This window comes from Oncorhynchus keta, chromosome 31 (assembly GCF_023373465.1).
Source record: "Oncorhynchus keta strain PuntledgeMale-10-30-2019 chromosome 31, Oket_V2, whole genome shotgun sequence".
In the NCBI taxonomy this organism is placed as follows: Eukaryota; Metazoa; Chordata; class Actinopteri; order Salmoniformes; family Salmonidae; genus Oncorhynchus; species Oncorhynchus keta.
In genome coordinates, this window is record NC_068451.1 from 27,739,371 (window position 1) to 27,758,185 (window position 18,815).

General features: G+C 43.4%; 2 protein-coding genes and 1 long non-coding RNA gene across 5 annotated transcripts; all 3 read left to right on the forward strand.

Moving 5' to 3' along the window:
- Positions 1–2,315: 2,315 nt before the first annotated feature.
- LOC118379538 (uncharacterized) lies at positions 2,316–4,699 on the forward strand. 2 transcript variants are annotated; one of them, XR_004824664.1, is made up of 4 exons: positions 2,316–2,433; positions 2,566–2,723; positions 2,963–3,041; positions 3,172–4,699. It is a non-coding gene; the product is annotated as an uncharacterized LOC118379538 (long non-coding RNA). The 2 variants fall into 2 exon arrangements; XR_008087845.1 differs by lacking the exon at positions 2,316–2,433 and having other exon boundaries at positions 2,453–2,723.
- Positions 4,700–4,928: 229 nt separating this feature from the next.
- Positions 4,929–8,949, forward strand: LOC118379539 (leukocyte receptor cluster member 1 homolog). Its single transcript, XM_035766558.2, has 4 exons — positions 4,929–5,594; positions 5,835–6,032; positions 6,511–6,812; positions 8,334–8,949. The coding sequence occupies exons 1-4, from the start codon at positions 5,463–5,465 to the stop codon at positions 8,551–8,553; spliced, it is 852 nt and encodes a 283-aa protein (XP_035622451.2). The 5' UTR covers positions 4,929–5,462; the 3' UTR covers positions 8,554–8,949.
- A 386-nt stretch (positions 8,950–9,335) lies between these two features.
- LOC127914261 (serine/threonine-protein kinase LMTK3-like) lies at positions 9,336–16,548 on the forward strand. Of its 2 annotated transcripts, none has more exons than XM_052489264.1 (6): positions 9,336–9,888; positions 12,407–12,555; positions 14,946–15,093; positions 15,229–15,302; positions 15,909–16,027; positions 16,156–16,548. In XM_052489264.1, exons 1-6 carry the CDS (start codon positions 9,801–9,803, stop codon positions 16,307–16,309), a joined length of 732 nt encoding a protein of 243 aa, XP_052345224.1. In that variant the 5' UTR covers positions 9,336–9,800; the 3' UTR covers positions 16,310–16,548. The 2 variants fall into 2 exon arrangements, with proteins under 2 accessions (XP_052345224.1, XP_052345225.1); XM_052489265.1 differs by having other exon boundaries at positions 12,407–12,540; positions 16,156–16,546.
- The last annotated feature ends 2,267 nt before the right edge of the window (positions 16,549–18,815 follow it).

The window sequence follows — 18,815 nt, forward strand, 5'->3', positions numbered from 1 at the left end:
AGGAAGCAACACTGATTGACAATAGATTTCACATGCTGTTGTGCAAATGGAATAGACAACAGGTGGAAATTATAGGCAATTAGCAAGACTCCCCCAATAAAGGAGTGGTTCTGCAGGTGGTGACCACAGACCACTTCTCAGTTCCTATGCTTCCTGGCTGATGTTTTGGTCACTTTTTAATGCTGGCGGTGCTTTCACTCTAGTGGTAGCATGAGACGGAGTCTACAACCCACACAAGTGGCTCAGGTAGTGCAGCTCATCCAGGATGGCACATCAATGCAAGCTGTGGCAAGAAGGTTTGCTGTGTCTGTCAGCGTAGTGTCCAGAGCATGGAGGCGCTACCAGGAGACAGGCCAGTACATCAGGAGATGTGGAGGAGGCCGTAGGAGGGCAACAACCCAGCAGCAGGACCGCTATCTCCGCCTTTGTGCAAGGAGGAGCACTGCCAGAGCCCAGCAAAATGACCTCCAGCAGGCCACAAATGTGCATGTGTCTGCTCAAACGGTCAGAAACAGACTCCATGAGGGTGGTATGAGGGCCTGACGTCCACAGGTGGGGGTTGTGCTTGCAGCCCAACACCGTGCAGGACGTTTGGCATTTGCCAGAGAACACCAAGATTGGCAAATTCACCACTGGCGCCCTGTGCTCTTCACAGATGACAGCAGGTTCACACTGAGCACGTGACAGAGTCTGGAGACGTTGTGGAGAAAGTTCTGCTGCATGCAACATCCTCCAGCATGACCGGTTTGGCAGTGGGTCAGTCATGGTGTGGGGTGGCATTTCTTTGGGGGGCCACACAGCCCTCTATGTGCTCGCCAGAGGTAGCCTGACTGCCATTAGGTACCGAGATGAGATCCTCAGACCCCTTGTGAGACCATATGCTGGTGCGGTTGGCCCTGGGTTCCTCCTAATGCAAGACAATGCTAGACCTCATGTGGTTGGAGTGTGTCAGCAGTTCCTGCAAGAGGAAGGCATTGATGCTATGGACTGGCCCGCCCGTTCCCCAGACCTGAATCCAATTGAGCACATCTGGGACATCATGTCTCGCTCCATCCACCAACGCCACGTTGCACCACAGACTGTCCAGGAGTTGGTGGATGCTTTAGTCCAGGTCTGAGAGGAGATCCCTCAGGAGACCATCCGCCACCTCATCAGGAGCATTGTAGGGAGGTCATACAGGCACGTGGAGGCCACACACTATACTGAGCCTCATTTGGACTTGTTTTAAGGACATTACATCAAAGTTGGATCAGCCTGTAGTGTGGTTTTCCACTTTCATTTTGAGTGTGACTCCAAATCCAGACCTCCATGGGTTGATAAATTTGATTTCCATTGATAATTTGTGCGATTTTGTTGTCAGCACATTCAACTATGTAAAAAAAAAGTATTTAATAAAAATATTTCATTCATATCTAGGATGTTATTTTAGTGTTCCCTTTATTTTTTTGAGCAGTGTATATATATATATATATATTTTTTTTTAACTGCCTGTTCAGGGGCAGAACGACATCTCCCTCAGTAACTTTAAGCATCAGCTGTCTGAGCAGCTTACCGATCACTGTACCTGTACACAGCCAATCTGTAAATAGCACACCTCATCCCCATATTATTACTTACCCCTCTTTCTCTTTTGCACCCCAGTATCTCTACTTGCACATCATCATCTGCACATTTATCACTCCAGTATTAATGCTAAAAGGTCCTATTTATTGCCAACCTCCCTACTCTACATTTGCACACTGTACATAGATGTTTCTATTTTTATTTTATTTAGTGTTATTGACTGTATGTTTGTTTATGTGTAACTCTGTGTTGTTGTTTTTGTTGCACTGCCTTACTTTATCTTGTCCAGGTCGCAGTTGTAAATGAGAACTTCTCAACTGACCTACCTGTTTTAATAAAGGTGAAATAAAAAAATAACGTACAGTCTGTGTCTACTTGTGGGTTTGTGTCAAGTCTGGTACGCTTCTAGTCTGGTAGGCTCCACTCTCACCACTTCCCACCCTCCACCTATCTCCCTCTCCCAGGGTTTCATGGAGTACTCCTACATGTTCTGTGGTTACTATAACAACACCGTGGCAGAGAGCAGTGGCTTCCACTACAACCTGCCCCTGGCCTACCTCTTCACCTCTTCGTCTTCTACTTCGCCTTCTGTCTCATCTGCATCGTCGCACGGTACCTTCTGGAATGCCCTACACTTCCATCTGCATAGAAATAAAATGGATAGAATGGACATTAACCCTAATGACTTACTGACCCCCCACTCTGATTGGTCCCTTATACAGCATGGGGAGTGCACTTCACATTGCTGTGGCAACAGGCAGAGGTGCTGCCGGCAGTTACAGCAAGATGGTGTTCACTGGCTGGGACTACGGTTGCCAGGGAGACCAGGCCACCAAACTCAAACAGAAAAGCATCCACTACCAGCTACAGGTAGGAGCTCTGCCTCTTACTGCAGGGTCACTGAAGATGCACTCCTCTTTCCTCCCCTCTAATTTCTCTGTATGATCTCTCCCCTCTATTCCTCCCATCTCCCCTCCTCCATCTGTCTCCTCCCTCTGTCAGGTGGACCTGGAGGAGGAGGCTACAGAAAAAGGCTTTGTCTCTAACCTTAGGTCAGACAGTGGGTCTGTGTTCTCTACGCATCAAACTCATGCTCGTCACCCTCGGCTCTCATAGGAGGAGCTTTCTTTGGCATCTTCAAGGCTACTGTCTTCAGCCAGGTAAGTCAAAAACACAAAGAAACCAAAAAAAACTATTGATTGAATGTTTGGCCTTTCATCCTCTCCATGTCATATTGAGTAGGTACAGTGAGGTGGGTAACTCAACAAATGGGAGGCCCATATCTGCATAGACTCATGGTCAGCATGGGTTATTTCCATGTGTTCAGATTCCTGTACATAACATTCTGACTGTGTTTGTTGCATAAACATTGCTCTCCTCTGTCGCCCTGTCCTGATAGTGTGGTGCTGTGTTACGTAGCAACTCTAGCCGCAGTCTATGGGAAGAGTGTTGATCTGCTAAAGGCCCAGCTTAAACTGGTAAGTGATGGATGGGGAGAAGTCCTACATGACATGATAATGATGCAAAAAATATATGTTTCAAACAAAACCATGTCTATGGCCCATACTCAAGCTTAACCTTGTATAACAGTGTGTTTAACTCTAACAGGAGGGATGTGATAAGCAGTTCCTGATAAGCAGATTGAAGAGCTGAGTAGAGAGATGGAGGTTCCAACAAGGGACCAATTGGACACATTTGACACTGGTGCAGCAAACTGACTCAGACACCAGGCTCAAACCCACGGCCCATATCCCGGCCCAAGGCACTTCTTGCAGATTTGAAAGGCTTAGATAGGTTTGCATGTGACAAAGCACATATCTACACCTTCACAAATCATTTTACAATTGTCACTCTTTAGTGTACGATAGCTACATTTGAGGCAAAGTTGTACTTATTATGATTGAGTGGTGGTTCTCACCTAGTTACGGTATCTTAAGATGAATGCACCAACTGTAAATCCCTCTGGATAAGAGCTTCTGCTAAATGACTCATCTAAATAATCTAATTTAGTTTGTTACCCTATTTCTCTCTCATAATACCTGTAACATCAATTGCCATGTTCATTGCCTTTGCATTCTCTTCCTCACCTCTTGCCTAAACATCAGACTGTGACCGTGTTTACACAATGGTTATTCAGCGTGAAAGAAGTCGTCCTAAAAAAGAGGCAAGTGTCTCTACAAGCCAGAATGTTGAATACAATTATATTTACACTTATCGGTTGTCCGTCCTTTTGACGGTAGGAAGTGGAGATAAAATATCCACAGGAAAGTATTGTTTACCCGACTTTTTGCTGCGACGGTAGGTTCTTTCGCTTGTATTTTCAATCTCCAGAGGCATTGTTGCACATTATGTAAACAGTAGCCGAACATTGTCGACCGAAGCACGTTCCCTCGCAGTCAGCTGGGTGTAATTTGTGGAACGTTCCAATAGGAATCTGTTCCAAAAAGTTCGTAAATAACAAGGTTGCCAGCAAACAACGGATACAAAATTGTATAGCGGCAGAATAAGATACCGGGTAGGGAGTGGGCTATTTCATTCAGTTTCTCACTCACCACGTTTTTTCCGAAAAATGTCTGAATTTATCACGCTACGTTGAAAACATTATACTTTACGAAGTTTTTGGAAACGATTCCTGTTGGAACGTTCCACAAATTATACCCACCGATCAGCTAGAAGTGCTTGTGAAATTTGCCAGTTTGATTGTGTGGGACATCGTTCGGTCTGTGATTCAATTAAGCTTGGCCATTACTTGCATATTGTGCAAGTGTTTGTCATGTGCGAATTGTGCCAGTACTGAAAATACAAACGCATATGCAGACCAATTTAGTGTATTGAAAGTTAGGTTAACACTTCCCTGTTGATATTTTGTCTGTTACTTCCCAAAATAAGAACACAATCAGCGGACAACAGGTAAAGCAAGTTGAAATAAAGATTATTCAACATTGTGACTTGTAATGGGACTGTTCAGGAATGCTGAACCTACATGTTAGATACAAGAGTGTAAGTCTTTCACTCTCGGATTCCAAAACAGGCTACCTCTACCCCACCTTTACAACATTAAATGTGTTTATTTTTCTAAATTGATTTAAATATTGTTTACATATATGTTTAATGTTCTTCAGTTTAACAAGTTCTCTCTCTCATATATATATATATATATATATATATATATATATATATATATATATATATATATATCAGTATCTTGTGTATGTAGATCTCTGAAATAAATACAAAATTATAAGGAACAAAATGCTATTATTATTATTTCTGTCATGTGCGCCCCCTGCTGACCCGTGAGAGAACTTCTAGAAAATCGATTTAGTTACGTAGACGTTATGACGTAATAATATTTTCGGGTGTATGTTTCCGGTTGTGGTTGAATAGCTCTTTGTTTGTTTTTTTCTACCTTTATTTAACCAGGCAAGTCAGTTAAGAACAAATTCTTATTTTCAATGACGGCCTAGGAAAAGTGGGTAAACTGCCTGTTCAGGGGCAGAACGAAAGATTAGTACCTTGTCAGCTCGGGGGTTTGAATTTGCAACCTTCCGGTTCCTAGTCCAACTCTCTAACCACTAGGCTACCCTGCTTGTTTACCTTCGAGATGTGTTTAAAAAAAAAATGTTTGAATTTATACAAATATTTTATTCATTCGGTAACAGCTGTACAAAACCCAGTGTCAGAATTACATCTCTGCGATTGAAATAGCTGTTAAAATGTTGTTGTTTTTACAGGAAATAGGTTAAGGCTAGCTGACGTTAGCGAGCTAGCGAACTGGAGTTACAGTAGAGACTGACTGAATTGCAAACAACAGAAGTCAGGGCATGTTACGTTTTTGACACATTGTTGTTTAACTGTGCAAGCCCTGGTCAAAACAAACACTCAACTTCAGAAGAAAAATGAATATTCTACCTAAAAAGAGCTGGCATGTTCGCAACAAGGACAACGTCGCGCGCGTGCGCCGGGACGAGGCACAAGCCGCAGAGGAGGAGCGAGAGGTCCAACGCCGTGTGGAGCGAGCAGAGCAGGAGGTAACCATAGCAACGTTGCCTCCCCAAATTGATACATTCCTCATAATTGATTTAGCATGGTCTGAAGTGACAACCAAACTTTGTGTGATACGATGTATGACAGGTGCGATTTTTTTAAAGAGAAGAGATGTAAGAGGCATTGTTATAATAGTATCAGGTCATAAAAGTGCATATACATGTGTATATATACTTCATTATTGCAATTGAATGTTATGTAGGTAAGTAATCTCTTTGCTGTAGGCGCGAACAGAGCACCTGAGACAGAAGTCACGAGCTGCACTTCAACAGTCTGGAGCATGGAAGGATGAAGGAGAGGGAGGTGAGAGAGGAGGGGAGGGGAGTGGAGGAGTGGTGGAACACCTCAATCTATTTCCTCTGGAGGAGTCATCTGAGAAGAAAGGAAATGCAGAGTACCTCAAAGACCAGAAAGATGAAAAGGTGACCTTCCTGTCATTCTGTTATGCTTTCCCCCCTTCACCTGTGTAGAAATCAAGTTTCTTTGTGCACATGGCTACTGTTTTTTTCATCCCGCTCTAGGTAACACACTTCAAAGCTTTTCTCTAGTGGATCTAGCCAGCCAATGACAGTGCCTGGTTTATTTAGTCCAGAGACATTTCTAAACAGAGATTGGCCAATTCGGTTTAAGATTTTGAATGTAAATGGGTACCATGTTGGCAATTGAGAATGCATATTGGAATTTAAATATGGAGTGTTCGGTGCTAATATGGAAGATTTTTTAACAGATTTAATGGTCTGATGCTTATCACATCAATGGAAGGATCAGAGAATGAGATGTGAATAAATGTATTGAACATTCCAAATAGTAATAGCTGGTCCTGATTCCTCCCGTCACAGATCATTACTTTGAATGGTAATATTCTATTATTCTAATGCTATGGTGATTCTGTTTTTGTAGGAGCGCGAGGAGCGTGCTATTGGTCTGCTAGTGTCCCTAGGCCCCCAACCTGGGACAGAGGTAACTCCATGGTACATGAAAACAGGCCAGGAAGAAGAGAAAGACGAAGAGAAAGAGAAAGACAACAAAGGAAAGAGACTGCCACTCAGTCAAGAGGAGAAGGAGAAGAGAGACAGACGACTGAAAGACATGCTGGACCCCTTGAAAGAGATGAAGAAAGCACTGGCGGTGAAGGATAGAAAAGAACATAAGAGTAAGAAGAAGAGGGATAGAGGGGAGAGGAGAAGCAGTGGTGGAGAAAGGTGAGAAGTTTGAGTCTTTATCGAGACTAGTTGTTTTATCTGTATGTCTGGGGGTGTTTTGTGTTTCCTTGATCAATCATAAGACCAATTAGCTTTGACCTAAAGGGGCAATAAGCACTTGCTACATATATTTTTGGAATTCTAAATTAATGATGTGTACCAAATCATTCTTAAAGAATATAAGTTATAAATGCCTCATTAGCTTCATTTAACTGCCATACCGCATCAGAACTCTGTTTGCAAACCAAGTATATGTAAACAAATACTATATTGCCCCAACTTTGTTATAACTATAATTTTGTGTATGGTCAGTCCTTGCATCCATAGCTCTGTCTATAATTTTGTGTATGGTCAGTCCTTGCATCCATAGCTCTGTCTATAATTTTGTGTATGGTCAGTCCTTGCATCCATAGCTCTGTCTATAATTTTGTGTATGGTCAGTCCTTGCATCCATAGCTCTGTCTATAATTTTGTGTATGGTCAGTCCTTGCATCCATAGCTCTGTCTATAATTTTGTGTATGGTCAGTCCTTGCATCCATAGCTCTGTCTATAATTTTGTGTATGGTCAGTCCTTGCATCCATAGCTCTGTCTATAATTTTGTGTATGGTCAGTCCTTGCATCCATAGCTCTGTCTATAATTTTGTGTATGGTCAGTCCTTGCATCCATAGCTCTGTCTATAATTTTGTGTATGGTCAGTCCTTGCATCCATAGCTCTGTCTATACTTTTGTGTATGGTCAGTCCTTGCATCCATAGCTCTGTCTATAATTTTGTGTATGGTCAGTCCTTGCATCCATAGCTCTGTCTATAATTTTGTGTATGGTCAGTCCTTGCATCCATAGCTCTGTCTATAATTTTGTGTATGGTCAGTCCTTGCATCCATAGCTCTGTCTATAATTTTGTGTATGGTCAGTCCTTGCATCCATAGCTCTGTCTATAATTTTGTGTATGGTCAGTCCTTGCATCCATAGCTCTGTCTATAATTTTGTGTATGGTCAGTCCTTGCATCCATAGCTCTGTCTATAATTTTGTGTATGGTCAGTCCTTGCATCCATAGCTCTGTCTATAATTTTGTGTATGGTCAGTCCTTGCATCCATAGCTCTGTCTATAATTTTGTGTATGGTCAGTCCTTGCATCCATAGCTCTGTCTATAATTTTGTGTATGGTCAGTCCTTGCATCCATAGCTCTGTCTATACTTTTGTGTATGGTCAGTCCTTGCATCCATAGCTCTGTCTATAATTTTGTGTATGGTCAGTCCTTGCATCCATAGCTCTGTCTATAATTTTGTGTATGGTCAGTCCTTGCATCCATAGCTCTGTCTATGAATTTGAGTAGTTACATTTCTTCAGCTTTTTACCGAAAAGGGCAGGGTGGCTCTTTGTTATTGTTTCAACTCCACTTGGATGCATATCCAAGAGACCAAGTACACTGAGCCAAGTGGACTAGAGCACAACCAAGTGTACTGAGACTGGATAAACATGTATGGTTGATGGTAACCACCTCTTCTCTCTTTTCTAGCTCTATTGAAAGGTTGCGAGCGGAGCGACTGCAGAGAGAGGCGGAGGAGAAGAGGAGAGCCCAGGCCCTGCTGGACCAGAAGAATGGAACCGGGAAAGAGAAGGAGCGACCAAGGGAGACAGAGGAGAGGGAAATGCCGTACAACAGTGCTTATTTCCCAGAGCTGGCCCGCAAGAGGCAGAGGAAAGACTGCAATGCCTGGAGAGATGGCATCTTTTGAAGTCCTACATCATGCAGTCTCATTGTTTGGGCAACGGACACAGAACATTGAGGCATTCAAGATACATTTATTAGTATGTGAAAGACGCCGAAGACTTCGACAAGGACTAGAGAGCCTGGAAGGTTATTCAGTTGTATCCTAAGCAGACTCATTAATGTTTGTTGTCATTGAATGAACAATGCTATTTCTAATGAGGTAGAAAAAGAAAGGAAACCAATCAAGAGATTTGGGACAGCTGAGTGTAGTATTGGAGTCTGTCTGGCACCCTGCTCAAGTGTGAGACAATAAAGAGATCATTTTGCTCCACAACACAAGACCACTGTTTAAGTTGGAGTGTGTTTGATGTTTTACTATTGATGGCAACATTGTGTCACAATTATAATTGTGTCAATTCAAGTCTGTCAAGTCATTTTTGTTTCTGATAATAGCATGTGCCAATTTAGGAGGGGTGTGTGTGTACATGCATATGTTCTATTTAACTATCTGATGTAGACAGAGTTTAAGGTGGTTGGCCCAACTATTATTGCACATTTTCCATTTCAATTAATTCAATAAAAATGTTAGGCCTGCCAAATAACAAAATCCTGTGTTCTCCGTTATTTAGCTTATTTTATACATACCCCATATCCATGCACCACCCGAATGATTAACCTAAAACATTTGAATATAGCAATTTCAATAGATTGTGCTACAAAACAGAGTTGCGGCAGTATAATACATTCATTTGTCTAGCAGGTGCACACAGACGCACAGCACCGCGAAATAAAACGGGCCCGAGACAGTAGAGTAGAAGGGAGACAGACGCACTCGCATGAAACCACGGGCGAACCATGATAATGCAAGCTCACTTTTTTTCTGACGTAGCGGATGTTTAACGAGAGATAAATACTACAGTCGCCCTCATACTGGTGTCGGAGGGGAAAGAGCCGAAACGGGGAAAAATAGCGGATGGTTTGACCTCATTGGGGTTATTTGTTGTTTTCGTCGCCGTTTTTGTGGAGACCACCGATGTAACGGTTCTGGATTTGATGGGTTGGGTTGACAGGACGGGATGCACAAAAGAGCGTCTCTTACACGGTGTTTAGTAGCAGACCTAGAACGGAGGAGGGGAAGAGGGGAACACAACAACAAGGAGACGTTCTTTATTAGCCGGGGGAAGACAGCGCCAGACCAGGATACGGTAGCGGAGAGAAGGAGAAGACCGAAAGCGTCGCTCGAATGATTGTGCTGTGGTGGATCCCGCGACGATGCGACGACACTGCTGGGTGATAGTGCTGGCGGGGATGTTGTCGTACTTCAACCCGGAGAGAGCCCTTGGAGCCCCGCAGAGAGAAGGTGAGTGGTGTCGGTGAGCTGGAATGATATTGACGCTGGGAGAAAGAAGAGGGGGGAGGTGGGAGAGGGGATAGATGAGAGGGTTATGAATAGGTACTCGGAAATATTACGGCCAAAACACACCGAGACAGCCTCAACAATAATACGATATATTGTATATTTCTAAACTGATATGATTAGGCTATGGTAGGCAAGATGCCTTTATAACACTGGGGAGGAAATCAGAAAGACAATGGCCACATTATTATCATCAAGTAGCCGGGAGAATTCGGTAGGATCTGCGACCCTATTTCGGTGATATTTATCAATAGCCTCGATGGCATGTCAAAACGAAAATTCGCCCAATGAATATTAAATTAAATCGCCACTGTATTATTCATGTGTATATCAAATCTATATTGTCCCACTTGGGTTTAATGATAAAAATATTTGAATTTCCATTTAAAATCAACAAAATCCGTTTTATTTTGTCCTCCTTTTATTAGGCATCGCAGTGTTTTGTTTGTGTATTGTCGTTTGCAGTCATGGTGTTCTGGTGTATTGTTTTGATAAGAGCCGTAAACTGGAGCTGGTGGAATAGGCCCCTGCTATGTGTACCTATTTATATGCAGTGTATGTCTGGACAGCTGTCTAGGGATAGAATAATAGAATTGCCCAGGAATTGTGCGTCTATACTGCCGATGGATAGGCTACATAAAATATTATTGTATTCTAAAATAGACTTATGTGAAAGAGTTTGAATTTCACATAGGCCAACATGTTTTTCCTATTTGAATAGTTTCCAATGTAATTCTACTGCCAGGCCATAGGCTTGCATAGGCTGCAGATTACACATTTATGATGAGCCAATAATGCATGTATCTTTCTCAAATTCATACTCATGATTTTTAGTAGCTTTTCTTACTTAGAATGTACACGTCACTCTTGAATGTGTTAGAATAACATTGACCATTATGTTTTTAGGCCTTCGTAGAGGTTTGAGTGTTTTTCTCATAAAACAGCTATTGGAGGATGGAATCATACACCATATGATCTCAAGACATCCTTAATGCTAATTACAATGTTCAATGTTCAATTATGTTATTTATGTATTTTAAAGCAGTGTTCAAAGTGCTTCATAAATGTATTTTTATGGGTAACTTGCATTTTCCACTCATGAATGATCTCATGAAAATATTCCATTGATCAGAAAAGCCCATTTGTGATTGGATTCCCTTTCAGTGTGTTATTGGACGTCTCTGTAAGATTTGTGTACTGTCTAGAGGGAGGCAGAGGAGAGGATGTGCCAAAATGGTTCATCACAGTTAAGCTTACACATTGATCTACCAATAGGGTAAACATCAATTAAAGCCTTTTGTCTGGACTATTATTGGACTGTTGATGCATCTTCACGCCATGCTTTCAGTAATCAATGAGCTCATGAAATGGATGGGGAAATGTACATTTGGTTTTGCATTATTCATTACTGTGTCGTAATAGTGAGTCAATATCTAGAAGTAGTGATGAATACAGGGCATGATGGAATAGGATGAGCAGGGGAGAACAGAGTAGCTCTAGTACTTGCGTTTTCTGGTTCCAATGACACTGAAAATGCTCACACTGTGGTTGATATTCATAAGTACTGTACTGAATTGGCACTTGACCTGCAAGTGTATTGACAAGTATGTGTACTCAGAGGTTCACCTTCTGGAGTGTTTTTGTAACATTGTATATGGGGAAAAACAAATAATATTGACAACAAGTTCATTTAGAAATATGCATTTTTGATTGTGGTGATGCTGGTTTTGATTTGAGGGTTTAATATTGAAAGATACAACAAACAAGTAGTAGCCTCCTGTTGTGAAGGGTTTTTAACCACCCTGCCCTCCCCCTTCTCTTTTTCACAGATGGTTCACTCCTCACAAACAGCCAAGTTGAGGTACAAATATATTAAAAAACGCCCCAAATTCCCCCTTCTCACCTAGGTAGCCAACCTCCCTGATTTGAGTGATTCTTTTCCAATTTTCCAACCCTCCCCCGGTAGCAATTTCCCCAAAATGACAACGCCACCCCTCCCTGCTTTTCAACTGTGTTTCCTGGAAGGAATGTTGTTTTTTTGGGTACCCCCTCCCCTCTTTCCTAACTGGAATGGTAGACTTTCCTGATTTTAACTTTAATTCCGATCTCTCCTCTCTTTTATTGATTCTAAAGATGGTTTCCTGACTTTCCTCCAAAGTTGATTTCCTTTTCCTGCTTCTCCCAAAACTCCAATGACAGTTGTTCATTGGGGATCCTCCGCTTTGTCTCAATCGTTCCTCTATTGAAACATTTCCAATGGTTTTCCTCCTCAATCTCAATATGTAACAATGACTTTGACCCTTTTCAACCCAATTCTCTGAAGCCTCTCTTTCCCCCACTCACTCATCCACTCACCAACACTTCAACCTAACAACTGTGTGTTTCCTTCAGGCAGTACTACCTGGCCGATTAACCATATTAACCTTTTCCTCTTCTCCTTTTCTCTCCCGCCATATCTCAGTCTCTCAATCCAGGGCTGCGTCTCTCTCTTCTCCGCCCTACGTCGTCATCCTCATCTCTTGCTCGGGTCTCGTCTCCTTTGTTTTACTGCTCTTCACCTGTCTGTGCTGTAAGAAGGGAGGAGTGGGATTCAATGTAAGTCTCCGTCATGTAAGAGACTTATTCACACGTCTTGTCTATTGTGTCTTGTCTGTCTGCATGCATGTTGTGTACAGTCGAGGCCAAAAGCTTTGAGAATGACACAAATATTCATTTTCACAAAGTCTGCTGCCTCCGTTTGTACGATGGGAATTTGCATATACTCCAGAATGTTATGAAGAGTGATCAGATTAATTGCAAAGTCCCTCTTTGCCATGCAAATGAACTGAATCCCCCAAAAACATTTCCACTACATTTCAGCCCTGCCACAAAAGGACCAGCTGACATCATGTCAGTGATTCTCACTTTAACACAGGTGTGAGTGTTGACAAGGCTGGAGATCACTCTGTCATGCTGATTGAGTTAGAATAACGGACTGGAAGCTTCAAAAGGAGGGTGTTGCTTGGAATCATTGTTCTTCCTCTGTCAACCATGGTTACCTCCAAGGAAACACGTGCCGTCATCATTGCTTTGCACAAAAAGGGCTTCACAGGCAAGGATATTGCTGCCAGTAAGATTGCACCTAAATCAGCCATTTATTGGATCATCAAGAACTTCAAGGAGAGCAGTTCAATTGTTGTGAAGAAGGCTTCAGGGCGCCCAAGAAAGTCCAGCAAGCGCCAGGACCGTCTCCTGATTCAGCTGTGGGATCGGGGCACCACCAGTACAGAGCTTGCTCAGGAATGGCAGCAGGCAGGTGTGAGTGCATCTGCATGCACAGTGAGGCAAAGACTTTTGGAGGATGGCCTGGTGTCAAGAAGGGCAGCAAAGAAGCCACTTCTCTCCAGACAAAACATCAGGGACAGACTGATATTCTGCAAAAGGTACAGGGATTGGACTGCTGAGGACTGGGGTAAAGTCATTATCTCTGATGAATCTCCTTTCTGATTGTTTGGGGAATCCGGAAAAAGCTTCTCCGGAGAAGACAAGGTGAGCGCTACCATCAGTCCTGTGTCATGCCAACAGGAAAGCATCCTGAGACCATTCATGTGTGGGGTTGCTTCTCAGCCAAGGGAGTGGGCTCACTCACAATTTTGCCTAAGAACACAGCCATGAATAAATAATGGTACCAACACATCCTCCGAGAACAACTTCTCCCAACCATCCAGGAACAGTTTGGTGACGAACAATGCCTTTTCCAGCATGATGCACCTTGCCATTAGGCAAAAGTGATAACTAAGTGTCTCGGGGAACAAAACATCAATATTTTGGGTCCATGACCAGGAAACTCCCCAGACCTTAATCCCATTGAGAACTTGTGGTCAATCCTCAAGAGCGGGTGGACAAACAAAAACCCACAAATTCTGACAACCTCAAGCATTGATTATGCAAGAATGGGCTGCCATCAGTCAGGATGTGGCCCAGAAGTTAATTGACAGCATGCCAGGGCGGATTGCAGAGGTCTTGAAAAAGAAGGGTCAACACTGCAAATATTGACTCTTTGCATCAACTTCATGTAATTGTTAATAAAAGCCTTTGACACTTATGAAATGCTTGTAATTATACTTCAGTATCCATAGTAACATCTGACAAAAATATCTAAAGACACTGAGGCAGCAAACGTTGTGGAAATTAATATTTGTGTCATTCTCAAAACTTTTGGCCACGACTGGAGATCAATAGATATAGGCATCATATTACACATTGGCCCTTAGGGAAACTCTAAACATTGAGGGCTGTAACAATGTTAAAGCATATGGGAATGTCCTGATTTGTCATGGAAGGGCCCAGCAACACAGGGGCGGTGGGCATCCACATAATTCAAACCCTCTATGAATCTATTGTCTTTGAATCTGTCATCTTTGGATGGTTAATTGTTTCTTTGGCTGCATGTGCAGCACCACATTTTACCAGAAGTATTACAGATGTTGCATGAGCCAGAAAGCTTAGGGTCTGATTACATTTAATAGATTTCCTCATATTAAATCCAGATCGGTCTTTCTTTGTGACATTTCAGCCAGCACACTGCGTGCATCTCAATTATCTAAAGTGGCTCCCCTCCCTCATATTAACTTATGTGAAAACACAGGCAACAAGGGGAAAGTAAGATGGTGTCTGCCCACCAGTTATTTGTTTACACTTGCCCAATTTCATTAGAAACGTAAACCACTTTAGGCTATTGACACATCCACTAGAAAAGCGGTCACCAACCCTCATCCTGGAGAGCTTCGGGTGTGTAGGGTTTTGTTCCAGGACAGGCCAGAACTAACACACCGGATTCAACTAATCAACTACGGTAATAAACAAAAGTTTAATAAGCTGAATCAGGTGTGTTGGTGCTGGGCTGGAACAAAAACATACAAACCCTGTATCTCCCGGGACCAGGTTGGTGATCACTGCTTTTCAAACTTACAATATCTCTAAAGCTTCTACGTTTCCTCTGTTCTTTCCTGTCAAATCAGGAGTTTGACAATGCAGAGGGGGAGGAGTGTTCTGGGGGTTCTAGCCCCGCCCAGGAGGACAGTCTGTCCTCTTGCCCCTCCCTCCCGGAGGTCTACACCCTCCCACTCAGGGACAGGGCTAACTGCCTCGCCCTGCAGGATGGCTCAGGTAACTAAGGCAGACTCTCTGTAGCTGGAGCTGATGGCAGTATATAGCACATGAATATTAGCAAGCTTGATGGATATCAGAAAACCACAAATCATGTGTCTTTCTCTTTTCATCTCCTCTATTCTGTCTCTAAAGACTCTAAGTCGAAGTACTTCCATAGGCACACTCTCAACTACCTTCAGGAAATAGGAAATGGCTGGTTTGGAAAGGTGAGATCACCAACTCATACCTCCACCCTCAGTTGTGACGTCATCATGTAATGGTGGTAGCTGGATCTGGCAGTTCTTCCAAATGTCTCTCAACCCCATGTTTCCTCTAAAAGACACATCCTTTTAACAGCTTCTCAGTAAATCTAATATTGGCTTCCTACCAGCTCTCATGAGTTATGTCTTCTTCCCACACCACTATATTTCTGATCTCTCTCTCTCTTTCCCTCTCTTCTCTCCCTCTCTCCTTCCTTCTCCTCTCTTTCCCCCTCTCCCCCTCTGTCCCACATCTCTTTTTCCTTCCATCTCTCTCCCCTACCTCTCTCCCTCTCCTTTCCTCTCCTCTCTCTCCCTCCTCTCTATCTCTCTCATGTCTGTCCCACATCTCTCCTTCTCCTTACCTCCCTTTCCCTCTCTCTCTCTCTCTCTCTCTCTCTCTCTCTCTCTCTCTCTCTCTCTCTCTCTCTCTCTCTCTCTCTCTCCCTCTCTCTCTCTCGCCCTCTCTCTCCTGTCTGTCCCACATCTCTCTTTCTCCTTACCTCCTTCTCCCTCTCTCGCTCCCCCCCCTCTCTCTCTCTCCCTCCTTCCCTCTCTCTCTCCCTCCCTCAGGTGATCCTAGCGGAGGTGCTGTGTGACTGCAGCTCTTCCCAGGCCGTGGTGAAGGAGTTACGGGTCAGTGCCAGCCCTCTGGAGCAGAGGAAGTTCTTGGCTGAGTCTGAGCCATACAGGTCAGAGAAACTGACATTTTGTGTCATCAGACACTTTTATTTAAGTTATTTGTTTTTGTGGTTTCCTGAGTGTATAAAACATTAGGAACACCTACCTAATATTGAGTTGCACCCTCTTTTTCCCTCAGAACAGCCTCAAGTCAGGGTATGGACTCTACAAGGTGTCAAAAGCTTTCCACATGCTGGCCCATGTTGACTCCAATGCTTCCCACAGTTGTATCAAGTTGGCTGGATTTTCCTTTGGGTGGGGGACCATTCTTGATACACACGGGAAATTGTTGAGTGTGAAAAACCCAGCAGCTATGCAGTTTTTGACACACTCAAACCAGTGTGCCTGACACCTACTACCATTCCCCATTCAAAGGCACTTAAATCTTGTGTCTTGCCCACTCACCCTCTGAATGGCACACTTACACAATCCATGTCTCGATTGTCTGAAGGTTTAAAAATCCTTCTTTAACTTGTCTCTCCCCCTTCATCTTCACGGATTGAAGTGGATTTAATAAGTGACATCAATAAAGGATCATAGCTTTCACCTGGATTCACCTGGTCTGTCTGTCATGTTACGAGCAGGTGTTCCTAATGTTTTGTTCATTCAGTGTATATAAATCACAGTTATTGGGATTAACTTCACAGTTAACTCCCAACCTATATTTCACTCTGGTTGATTTGGTGCTGTTTGAAAAAGATCTACATGGACCAAGTCACATCAGTAGGTGTGTTTAATTGTTGTGTGTCATATTGAGATGCTGGTAGTTAAGAGACTGCATGCTGCATACAAGTGGTGCAGTGTTAGAACTGTAACATGGAGTGACAGATGACTACTGGTCTGACCTATTTATTATGCTCAACTTAGATTAAAATGACACTTGGCCCGCCATCTCTCTCTATCTCTCGCTCTCTCTCATACACACTTACAGTTGCCTCTTTCTCTGTCACATATAGAAACACTTTCTCTGTCATCTCTCTCGCTCCCCCTCTCTCTAGTTCTGTCTGTTTTCTATCGTCCTCTCCCCCTCTCTCTAGTTCTGTCTGTTTTCTATCATCCTCTCCCCCTCTCTCTAGTTCTGTCTGTTTTCTATCATCCTCTCCCCCTCTCTCTAGTTCTGTCTGTTTTCTATCGTCTTCTCCCCCTCCCTCTAGTTCTGTCTGTTTTCTATCATCTTCTCCCCCTCTCTCTAGTTCTGTCTGTTTTCTATCGTCTTCTCCCCCTCCCTCTAGTTCTGTCTGTTTTCTATCGTCCTCTCGTCCCCTCTCGAGTTCTGTCTGTTTTCTATCGTCCTCTCCCCTCTCTCTCTAGTTCTGTCTGTTTTCTATCATCCTCTCCCTCTCTCTAGTTCTGTCTGTTTTCTATCATCCTCTCCCCCTCTCTCTAGTTCTGTCTGTTTTCTATCGTCCTCTCCCCTCTCTCTAGTTCTGTCTGCTTTCTACCGTCTTCTCCCCCTCCCTCTAGTTCTGTCTGTTTTCTATCATCCTCTCCCCTCTCTCTAGTTATTTCTGTTTTCTATCATCCTCTCCCCCTCTCTCTAGTTCTGTCTGTTTTCTATCATCCTCTCCCCCTCCCTCTAGTTCTGTCTGTTTTCTATCATCCTCTCCCCCTCCCTCTAGTTCTGTCTGTTTTCTATCATCCTCTCCCCCTCTCTCTAGTTCTGTCTGTTTTCTATCGTCTTCTCCCCTCCCTCTAGTTCTGTCTGTTTTCTATCATCCTCTCCCCTCTCTCTAGTTCTGTCTGTTTTCTATCGTCTTCTCCCCTCTCTCTAGTTCTGTCTGTTTTCTATCATCCTCTCCCCTCTCTCTAGTTCTGTCTGTTTTCTATCATCCTCTCCCCCTCTCTCTAGTTCTGTCTGTTTTCTATCATCCTCTCCCCCTCTCTCTAGTTCTGTCTGTTTTCTATCGTCCTCTCCCCCTCTCTCTAGTTCTGTCTGTTTTCTATCATCCTCTCCCCCTCCCTCTAGTTCTGTCTGTTTTCTATCATCCTCTCCCCCTCTCTCTAGTTCTGTCTGTTTTCTATCGTCTTCTCCCCCTCTCTCTAGTTCTGTCTGTTTTCTATCGTCCTCTCCCGCTCTCTCTAGTTCTGTCTGTTTTCTATCATCCTCTCTCCCTCTCTCTAGTTCTGTCTGTTTTCTATCGTCTTCTCCCCCTCTCTCTAGTTCTGTCTGTTTTCTATCGTCCTCTCCCCTCTCTCTAGTTCTGTCTGTTTTCTATCATCCTCTCCCCCTCCCTCTAGTTCTGTCTGTTTTCTATCATCCTCTCCCCCTCTCTCTAGTTCTGTCTGTTTTCTATCGTCTTCTCCCCCTCTCTCTAGTTCTGTCTGTTTTCTATCGTCCTCTCCCGCTCTCTCTAGTTCTGTCTGTTTTCTATCATCCTCTCTCCCTCTCTCTAGTTCTGTCTGTTTTCTATCGTCTTCTCCCCCTCTCTCTAGTTCTGTCTGTTTTCTATCGTCCTCTCCCCTCTCTCTAGTTCTGTCTGTTTTCTATCGTCCTCTCCCCTCTCTCTAGTTCTGTCTGTTTTCTATCATCCTCTCCCCCTCCCTCTAGTTCTGTCTGTTTTCTATCGTCCTCTCGTCCCCTCTCTAGTTCTGTCTGTTTTCTATCGTCTTCTCCCACTCTCTCTAGTTCTGTCTGTTTTCTATCATCCTCTCCCCCTCTCTCTAGTTCTGTCTGTTTTCTATCATCCTCTCCCCCTCTCTCTAGTTCTGTCTGTTTTCTATCGTCCTCTCCCCTCTCTCTAGTTCTGTCTGTTTTCTATCGTCTTCTCCCCCTCCCTCTAGTTCTGTCTGTTTTCTATC

Excerpts from the sequence above, each read along its gene's own strand:
- LOC118379539 (XM_035766558.2), top strand. The coding sequence starts at position 5,463 with ATGAATATTCTACCTAAAAAGAGCTGGCATGTTCGCAACAAGGACAAC. Across the intron at positions 5,595-5,834 it reads TGGAGCGAGCAGAGCAGGAG|GCGCGAACAGAGCACCTGAG; the intron begins GTAACCATAGCA and ends TCTTTGCTGTAG. Across the intron at positions 6,813-8,333 it reads AGAAGCAGTGGTGGAGAAAG|CTCTATTGAAAGGTTGCGAG; the intron begins GTGAGAAGTTTG and ends TCTCTTTTCTAG.
- LOC127914261 (XM_052489264.1), top strand. The coding sequence starts at position 9,801 with ATGCGACGACACTGCTGGGTGATAGTGCTGGCGGGGATGTTGTCGTAC. Across the intron at positions 12,556-14,945 it reads TCAATGTAAGTCTCCGTCAT|GAGTTTGACAATGCAGAGGG; the intron begins GTAAGAGACTTA and ends CTGTCAAATCAG. Across the intron at positions 16,028-16,155 it reads GCTGAGTCTGAGCCATACAG|AACAGCCTCAAGTCAGGGTA; the intron begins GTCAGAGAAACT and ends TTTTTCCCTCAG.